The sequence below is a fragment of the Medicago sativa genome, chromosome 4 (genome assembly GCF_051527215.1).
Source record: "Medicago sativa cultivar Bolivia chromosome 4, Bolivia_mono, whole genome shotgun sequence".
Classification (NCBI taxonomy): domain Eukaryota; kingdom Viridiplantae; phylum Streptophyta; class Magnoliopsida; order Fabales; family Fabaceae; genus Medicago; species Medicago sativa.
Window position 1 is genome coordinate 82,769,942 of NC_140752.1, and position 9,396 is coordinate 82,779,337.

The window sequence follows — 9,396 nt, forward strand, 5'->3', positions numbered from 1 at the left end:
TAGTCCCTGAATGTAGACTTCGTTAGTCACTTTAGTCCCTGAAATTGACCATGCAGGGACTGTTTTGCATATTATCTGCATTCAGGGACTAAATTGACGAATCGTTCGCCATTCAGGGACTAAAGTGACTAATTCCCCAATAAATTAACGAATGAATCAAAACCTATTTATCACTTTTGTATTTTAGGAAATATCATTTCTTAAAAAACACATTAAGCATTGTACTATTTTTTACATTTTATGTAAAAATATATTCAATATTCACTAGCATGAATATTAAAAATTTAGAAAAAATAAATTTTATATTGTTATTTTTTGAAGGAATATTTATATTGTTACTGTGAACTGTATATATATTGTGCGTCCTGTTGGTGTTTCTGAGCTTTTTTTTGTTTCGACAATGTCAACTATATACTTCACTCTGAGGAACATCACAAAAATACTGCAACTTGCTCCTCACATACGTTCATTCACTTCTCAGACCAAAACCAACGACACGATACCACAATCACTATACCAATTGAACAAAAAAATCTCCCATTTCATTCGAACCGGTAGATTAACCGCAGCAAGAACACTATTTGATTCCACTAATCACCGTAACACAGTGACATGGAATTCCATGATCACTGGTTACGTTCAACGCCGCGAAATAGCAAAAGCACGCCAACTGTTCGATGAAATGCCCCATAGAGATATTGTGTCTTGGAACCTCATTATATCGGGTTACTTTTCTTGCCGTGGAAGTAGGTTTGTGGAGGAAGGGAGGAAACTGTTTGATATAATGCCTCAAAGGGATTGTGTGTCGTGGAATACGGTTATTAGTGGTTATGCGAAGAATGGGAGGATGGATCAAGCAATTGAGATTTTTGAATCTATGCCGGAACGCAATGTTGTGTCGTGTAATGCTGTGGTAAATGGGTTTTTGTTGAATGGTGATGTGGATTCGGCTGTTGGGTTTTTTAGGAAGATGAGAGAGCGTGACTCGGCTTCTCTTAGTGGGCTTATATCGGGGCTTGTTAGAAATGGGAAGTTGGATATGGGCGCTGAGATTTTGGTTGAGTATGGGAATGAGGGTGATGAGAAAGATGATTTGGTGTATGCTTATAATACGTTGATTGCAGGGTATGGTCAGAGAGGAATGGTTGAAGAGGCGCGGCGTGTTTTTGATGGGGTTATGAGTGATCAAGGTGAGGGAAATGAGGGTACAAGGAGATTTAAGAGAAATGTGGTATCGTGGAATTCGATGATGATGTGTTATGTGAAAGCAGGAGATGTTGTCTCTGCTAGGGAACTCTTTGATAGGATGGTGGAGAGAGATGCTTGTTCTTGGAATACTGTGATTAGTGGCTATGTTCAAATGGGGGACATGGAAGAGGCTTCAAAGCTTTTTTTGGAAATGCCAACTCCTGATGTGCTTTCATGGAATTCAATAATATCCGGGTTTTCTCAGATTGGTGATTTGAAACATGTGAAAGAGTTCTTTGAAAGGATGCCCCACAAAAACTTGATCTCGTGGAACTCGGTAATAGCTGGCTACGAGAAAAATGAAGACTATAAGGGTGCTATTGGGCTATTTTCTCAGATGCAGCTTGAGGGAGAGAGACCAGATAGGCACACTTTGTCTTCAATTCTAAGTGTGAGTACTGGGTTGGTCGATCTTTACCTTGGTAAGCAGATACATCAGCTTGTAACAAAGACTGTTGTTCCTGATTTGCCAATAAATAATTCCCTCATTACCATGTACTCGAGATGTGGGGAAATTGGTGATGCACGCGATGTGTTTAATGAGATGAAACTCTGTAAAGATGTGATAACTTGGAATGCAATGATCGGAGGTTATGCATTTCATGGCTTTGCTGCACAGGCTCTAGAGCTTTTCGAACGGATGAAGGGGCTTAAAATTCAACCTACCTATATAACCTTTATTTCGGTTTTGAATGCTTGTGCACATGCAGGATTAGTTGAAGAAGGAAAGAGGCAATTCAATTCCATGATTATTGACCATGGTATTGAGCCACGGGTTGAACACTTTGCCTCTCTTGTGGACATCTTGGGGCGGCAGGGACAGCTTCAAGAGGCTATGGATTTGATTGATAACATGCCAGTTAAACCAGATAAGGCTGTGTGGGGTGCTCTACTTGGGGCTTGTAGAGTGCATGGTAATGTAGAATTGGCCCAAGTAGCAGCCAAAGCTTTGATCGGTCTTGAGCCAGAAAGTTCAGCTCCTTATGCGTTGTTATTTAATCTTTATGCTGATTTAGGACAGTGGGATGATGCCGAGAGAGTAAAAGCGTTGATGGAAGAAAATAATGTCAAGAAGCAAGCAGGGTATAGTTGGATAGATTCTACCAATCGTCAATGATAAATTTTTCCATTTTGGTCAAGTTCAAGTTCATATGGTCAGATAGGAAAATTGGTCTTGACTGATTAAGTAGATAATGACATAAATGTTAACTTGATATCGAAGAAATAGTATGTCTTCGGGCTGATATTTGGAGGTAAGGACTAGTAAAAACGTTGTAAATCTGTAGCTGCTGGCGACAGTCCTAAATGTTATAACTTTTCTGTTTATTCTAATAGATCTATTTGCCAGTGTCGGCAGCAAGGGACTCCAGCCTTTGATGGCTGCAAGATTGGTATGTTATTACAAATTCAACCTGCTTCTCGATTAAATATTTGTTGACGAGTTATGTATCTTTTGGTAAATATATGTGACCTTATACGTGGAATCTTTCATAAATTAGACATACAAGTTACTAATGCAGTCCTAAGCTTGATATAAGAAAACCTATTCAATTCCATTACTTGTGAGAAAGAAGAAAATATAGGGAAACATTGAGTGGGTTTTTGTTTTAGTGGCTAATTCAAGTTTGTCAATGTAACATATGAGATAACTGATATGTAAATGAATCCACCAGTTGTGCCACCATCTGATGTAGCAGTAGGGAATGAAAATGCCGATACCGAAGGTGCTCAATCTGATGAAGTATTTACAAGCTCGTAGATTTTGAAAAGGCAAAAGGAACTAAATTTCTGAGTTTTTGCCACTTATTGTGTCCGACTCACTCTACCATATGCAATGGTAAAAAAGACAAGGAACACTCTGTTGCATTGCAAAAGTAGACAATCTTGTATACCTTTGCTCTTATTCATTAATATATCTGGACAACTTGATATCTAAATCTTTTACAAAAATGTATTTCAGATAAAAGGAAAAGAACAAGCTGCTGCCCAGGATTCTGATGAACTTGCAGATAGCACTTTGAACAAGGTAAACCATAGTTTGGCGCATATTAATATCTGAATAGCAGAATTTGATGTGTAGAGTAGTAGTGTCGAATTTATTCAAAATGTGCAGCAGAAAAGGGAAAATGCACAATCTTCAGTTATTTGCGCATCCTCCTGTTTTTGAAGAAGAGATACAAAGTTTGGATTTCCAGTTCATTGTTTCCATGCACACCAGTGAATGACTCGATGCTACGTATTTCCTGTTCTCTGTTGCATTATTACCGTGGTTGCTCTTGCAAAGAAAAGGAAAGCCTATTGTGGGGCAAATATGGGTAATAATGGTTATGGGCCTATGGCATGGTGCAACTGCCACTGCATCGATGGAAATGGAGAACTACAATTGGGAGCTTCTGCTTGGTTTCCAAACAGTCAAGCAAGTGGGTGTGGATTTCAGCAATGACATGAGAGAAGAGAAGATGGAATGGAGTGCAAAATTTTAGATGCTTGTAAAGTTGTAAGGAACTCGTGATTATTTATTGATTTAGGTTGTATTGCAACAGTATGACTTATTTGCGACACTGACGTGTCAATGTGGCACTCATATAATGAGCTAGCTACGGTGAATGAATTTGGCAGGCTACGGCAGCTTCTGCTTCTAATGTAAATCTTTTCAAACTTATTAATTTTCTTTTGGAAGACGTGGAATTTACCTACTCAAATGTAGAGTTAGCTTCTTCAATTTTATGAGTGCAAACCAAATCTGTTTCAAACTTTAAACCAAACAGATTTTTCCAGATTGAATAAGAATGAATTTGTGCCAAATCTGTGACTGCACAAAATATGCAGACTAGATAGTTTTTAACTAAAATTGCTTCCATTAACAGTAATCATGTGCAAAACAAATTGAAAAGGCATGCTATGTAATAGGCAGAATCTTATTTTGGCTTGTTCAATTTTGATTCAAATTTAAGGACCCTTGCAAGAAATAGTAAGGAGAAATACACGATAATTTTGGTCAAAAGAAAAGGTTTACACAGATGATGTCACTTGAAAGTTGTAACCATAAGAATCTTATTTTGGCTTGGGAATTCACATGTCCATTTACAAACCACATTCCTACAGCTCCCAACTCCTCAAACTAAAGTCGTGTCGTGTTTCCTTTAGTAAGATGTTCTGATCTCTAGCTCTATTTACGCAATCAGAAGCTCCATAAGAAATGTGCTTGAAGTGTTTTGTTCAGTCCTTTTTAAGGGAATGTCCAACCACCCTATAGATCTGCAACCAAGCTTGGATTTGTTTTGTACCAGACTCAATTTGATTATCCTTTTATATTTAATAAAACCACTTCTTGCCCAAGTCTTGACATTCATATCTGGTCTCTGCTTTCCGCTCAACCACCGATAAAGTTGATTACGTGAAAATATAACAAGAATCGTATAGAGGTTTGGCCTTAGGTGTTTTTTGTACCCGTGTCATAATGGAGATTTGTATGCATGGGTAGAATGTCACATGAATAAAGTATTAGCATATTAGTTTATTTTAAACACTAGTTTTACCTTATGTAATTTTATCTTTTTAACCTTGATGATTGTATTTAACAAGGCTTTTTGTCTCATTTGATAATCAATCAATATTTTAACAATTATCTTATTCTCTCTAAAACTCTCGTTCTTTAATGTTCTCCGCATAATTTCTCACCTTGGTTCCTGCTGCATTCTGTTTGAGAAGTGTGAAAGTTGTCATTAGTTACAGTGTTTGAAGTTAAATGTTCAAATAATTTTTGACTACACATTAGGTCTGATTGACAATATGCTCAAAAGAAAATAGATGAGTTGTGGCATAAGCTTTATATATCTTTCTTTTTTTTATTTCTAATATTCAATTTATCTTCAAAAGTTGACCCTTTAACCAAAATAGTTGAATGATCTTCTTAAAAAATTTAAGGATAAATGAATGCAGAAAAAAAATATAGCTTAAATGTAAAGAAACTTGACAATGCAAAGCGTGGGTACATGAGTTTCATATGCCAAAGTTTTATCAAAACTAGAAAATTACAAATTCAACAAATTCAAGTCCCTAACTGGCAGACCCTTTGCGAGAGAAAATGTGTGGAAGAGAGCGTGGGAGAGAGGGAGGAGGAAGAAAGCCACGAAGTAGGCAATGTTCAATGCCAGAGTGTAATACATGTGGCAAGTTAAGATGCGACATTGTTTTTTTTTTCTTAATAGCAAAGGCAACACTAGTTCATTTCATTCAAAATCCACGGATACAAAGTTGTCGGTACATCATATGATGCAACATTATGTTTGCCACAACATCATTTGACAAACCACATTTAACAATTTTCAACAAGGACTAAATTGAGCGCTTCTAAACAATGAGGGACTATCATGGAGAAGTAATATAAGGAGGACCAAACCCAAAAATGGACACAAGACACTCGAGCCTGTTGCACATTTGCAAAGCCTCGTGTGTGAAATTAAATATTAATGGCCATTTAAGCTTAGTAACTGATAATTTTTGGATCTGTTATCAAAATCATCTGATTCATCTCCAGAGCATCATGATCATCAACTTAACTCCTATATTTGCTTCGAACAAAACAACTGACAAACAGAGCTAGCTGTTGATCTGAATGTGTAATTTAAGCATCTAAAACATACCATGTAAAACTTCATGTCATAAAATAGGAAAACTTGTCATTAAAAATGAAATCAACAGGTCTGCTCTCAGGTTTTCTCAAAGGGTGGGGGGAGTCTTTGAACTAGAGACAGAGCAGATCATAATTATCTGTGGAAAAGTGGTTGTTTTGTCATAGGAAAGTTGATTATTTCAAACCAACTTCATTTTCAGAACAATGTCTTGCAACCAACTCAGTTTGACATAGACTACAAGTATACGAAAGCTCCATAAAGTGTATCCTAAACAGAGGTTTTTCTATCGTAGGGGTGTATTCAACTGTGATTTAATTTTGAAATGCAATGTGGAGGGATCATAAAACATTGAAATATATGGTTGGATGCACCTTTACTTTCTTCCTTTAAAACCAAATTCACTATACAAGATCTTCTTTTCCTGAACAGAAATTTTAACACCATCATGATTGCACATCTATTTGGCAGCTAGCACCAAATACAGGTTAGCTGAATGCAGAATTACTGATGCAATTATGAAAAAAGCAGGTGGCTGTGATGTAATTTCAAATCATGAACGATAGTAGCTTAGCTTGAAATGAAAATATCCTGAATGCCATAAACAATAGTTTGAAATGATGAATAAAGAATTACATTCCAGAGTTGAACAATTGTCATTAGACTTATAGGATAACACCTCAGAATGCAAATGAGATACATTCATTTTGACTTGATGCTGGGTTCAACAGGAAAAAGGAAATAATAATTAAACTAAAACATCAGCCGGACAAAAGATGTAAATGGCCATAGACTTGATTGGATACAAATAATATTTAGGTTGTAAGTAATACTCACAAATCTGACAATCAGATCAATCTAAACAGGATGCTCAAACCCTAAACAGATCAAATATAAACAAGATGCTTCAAGAATCGTTGGGAAGAACAGCAAAATATTTCCAATTAGACGAATGCGCTAATTAATACATGATGATTTTCAACAATAACATCTCACTTGTAGAGTGAAAACAGAACATCAACGGCACGTCGTGCTTGTCAATAAAAAAAACTTTTCACTGCAATGAAGATAAAACATAATTGACTATGCTACAAAAAACTACAAAGGAGTGATCCTCTTGCTTTATAATCAAGAAGGCACTGGTAAAGCACAAAATCCTTCATCATTTTTAGACAATGAACATCAAAAGCAGATTTAGTTTTCCTGTTTTACCTCGCAATGTCTGAGACTTTTCTTCTGTATACTAAAGAATAATTTGGCAAGCTGAATTGTGGATACATTCACATCTGAACTACTGAGGTGGGGCAGAACCAGCATTACCCAAACCCATCTTCTTCCCCAACAACGTAAGCTGCTCTACAAAGTCCATTCCAGTCAAAAGTTCTGTCGTTCCATATATAATATGCTTGGGAGGCTGCTGATTTTGAGCAAGCTCTTGCAGACTACAATATTCAACATAATTACCACCACCAATCATGAAAACAATTGCTTCCTTAAATGGACCTTTTAAATGGTTGCCACTTGCTCCTGAACCAGACTTAGGAGCACGGGGATCAAAAGCGAGGTACATATCTGTCTCAGGATTTGGTCTCCCTTCAATCAAGGCTTCAACAGTCCTCGCCAAAGCTAGCTGTCTGTCACTAGATAACAGATTTTTGACACCAGCAGTCACTGCACTTATTGACTGTCCATAGAGCTTCTCGGCCCAGTCAACAATATTACTTCTGCTAGCAGAATTTGCATTAGCCAACGAAACATTCAGAGACTTAATCTTTTTCACATACTGAAAAGCAGCAGTATCAACCTCACACTCTCTCAGCGCCGTTTCCACAGCCTCCACTTCAGTCGGATTAATAGTTTCCGATGAAATCAGATACATGATGGCAAACCGAAGCTTATCCATCTTGGTTCCCTTCCCTCTCAGCACACCGAGAAGTTCACTCCTTTCAATACTCCCTCTAACCATCATGTCATTCTCCTTCTTAGCATATGAATCAAGCGACCTCTCCTTGATCTCACCCAACAACACAGTAGCAATGTTAGTATGCTTATCAATCACTTGCTTCCTCTCAGTCAGCTCAGGTAACGAGTTCACCGCATTCATCAAATGCTTCGTGTTACCAATCAAATCCGTCCCATCAAACTCCGCACCGTGATTCCCTCCAGTCCTCTTATTGACCTCATCAACATCATTCTTATACTTATTCAGCTGAGTCTCAATCTCCACCGCAACCTCAGGAAACTCCAACCCACCATTTGCAACCCAAAACGAATCAGCACTATCCAACTCATAAGATCTCATCCCACCTTTCTCCCCTTGAACACTCAACCTATTCAACTTCAACCCAAGCACATCATGAACCAACGGCCTATACCTAAAGTCATGCTGAATCGCAACCGGCAGCTCGAAATTCCTATCAAAAACACACAAAACCGGCCTCTGAAACGAACTAACAAAATTCCCACCTTCAGTAAACAAATTATTCTTTGACAACAAATGATCCCTGATCCTTTGATCCAACGCGGTAGCCACCATCTCAGCCGGCCCACCACGCGGACACCTAATAACCGGAACAACACCAAGCGTCGCCAAAACACAAAACAACCCATTAACAATCCTCTCAACAATCTCCTCAATTTCACGGTCACCAGCAGACGGATCATTAAGATTCAAAAAACAAGATTTCTGAGCCAACGAAAACAAATTATCCTCAAGAGTAACAAACTCAAGATACTGATCATGAACCTTCGAAATTCGCTGAATCGAATCCGAAGCTATGGTCCCCGAAGCAAGATCTTCAAGCATCGGACGAGGAATCGATGTTGAGAAATTGAGATGGAATGATTGATAAAGCGATCGTGAGGCATCTGCGATGATTCGCTGAACGTTGGATTGAATTGGTTGAACGAAATAAACGGCGGGAACATCGTGAACGGGTTTACGATCTTTGTCGATGAGGAAATAGAGAGTGACACCGTGTTTACGAAGATCTTTGACATGAATTAACGGTGAGAGAATGTTTTGACAGAATTTGTCGTAGATAAGGATCTTGTATGCTTCTTCATTCGTTGTTGTTGTTCCTGTTATTGGTTGGTTTAGGTTTAACATTCGTGCGATGCATTCTGAAAATTTGAAAATGGAATTGTGAAAATGATGAAGAGATTGAAAATGGAATTGAGGGAATTGAGAATTACTTACCTGTTTGTTTCTGACGAAGATTGAGAGACATGGTTTTGCTTTGCTTGCAGTTTCGTTCTTCTGATGATGCAGAGTGAGTTGGGATGGGGGTTTTCAGATCTATACTCTTCTTACACTTATTACATGTGTGGGAGAATAATTACTTTGGTTAAAGATGAAATTTTAATTAATCCTTTATTTTCACTAATAATTTACAAAAGTTTGTTAACAATGTACGACAAAATAGTCATTTGGTCCCAATAATTATTCAATGAATCGAAATTCAAAAATAGATTTTAATTAGCGTATTTTGTTAGCCATAATAGTCTTTTAATA

The 9,396-nt window shown here is 37.5% G+C and overlaps 2 protein-coding genes across 20 annotated transcripts; one reads left to right on the forward strand and one right to left on the reverse strand.

The window, feature by feature from the left end:
• Positions 1–379: 379 nt before the first annotated feature.
• MEF9 (mitochondrial editing factor 9) lies at positions 380–3,929 on the forward strand. Of its 19 annotated transcripts, none has more exons than XM_085704492.1 (5): positions 380–2,501; positions 2,584–2,639; positions 2,922–3,085; positions 3,209–3,274; positions 3,362–3,929. In XM_085704492.1, exon 1 carries the CDS (start codon positions 401–403, stop codon positions 2,363–2,365), a length of 1,965 nt encoding a protein of 654 aa, XP_085560618.1. In that variant the 5' UTR covers positions 380–400; the 3' UTR covers positions 2,366–2,501; positions 2,584–2,639; positions 2,922–3,085; positions 3,209–3,274; positions 3,362–3,929. The 19 variants fall into 19 exon arrangements, with proteins under 19 accessions (XP_085560618.1, XP_085560616.1, XP_085560622.1 ...); XM_085704490.1 differs by having other exon boundaries at positions 3,365–3,929; XM_085704496.1 differs by having other exon boundaries at positions 2,597–2,639; positions 2,922–3,122; positions 3,365–3,929.
• Positions 3,930–6,799: 2,870 nt separating this feature from the next.
• Positions 6,800–9,166, reverse strand: ATSLY1 (Sec1/munc18-like (SM) proteins superfamily). The gene is made up of 2 exons (XM_085704497.1): positions 9,082–9,166; positions 6,800–9,005 (listed from the first exon to the last, which is right to left on the reverse strand). Exons 1-2 carry the CDS (start codon positions 9,110–9,112, stop codon positions 7,174–7,176), a joined length of 1,863 nt encoding a protein of 620 aa, XP_085560623.1. The 5' UTR covers positions 9,113–9,166; the 3' UTR covers positions 6,800–7,173.
• Positions 9,167–9,396: the final 230 nt, after the last annotated feature.

Excerpts from the sequence above, each read along its gene's own strand:
- ATSLY1 (XM_085704497.1), bottom strand. The coding sequence starts at position 9,112 with ATGTCTCTCAATCTTCGTCAGAAACAAACAG. Across the intron at positions 9,006-9,081 it reads TCTTCGTCAGAAACAAACAG|AATGCATCGCACGAATGTTA; the intron begins GTAAGTAATTCT and ends TCAAATTTTCAG.
- MEF9 (XM_085704480.1), top strand. The coding sequence starts at position 401 with ATGTCAACTATATACTTCACTCTGAGGAACATCACAAAAATACTGCAA.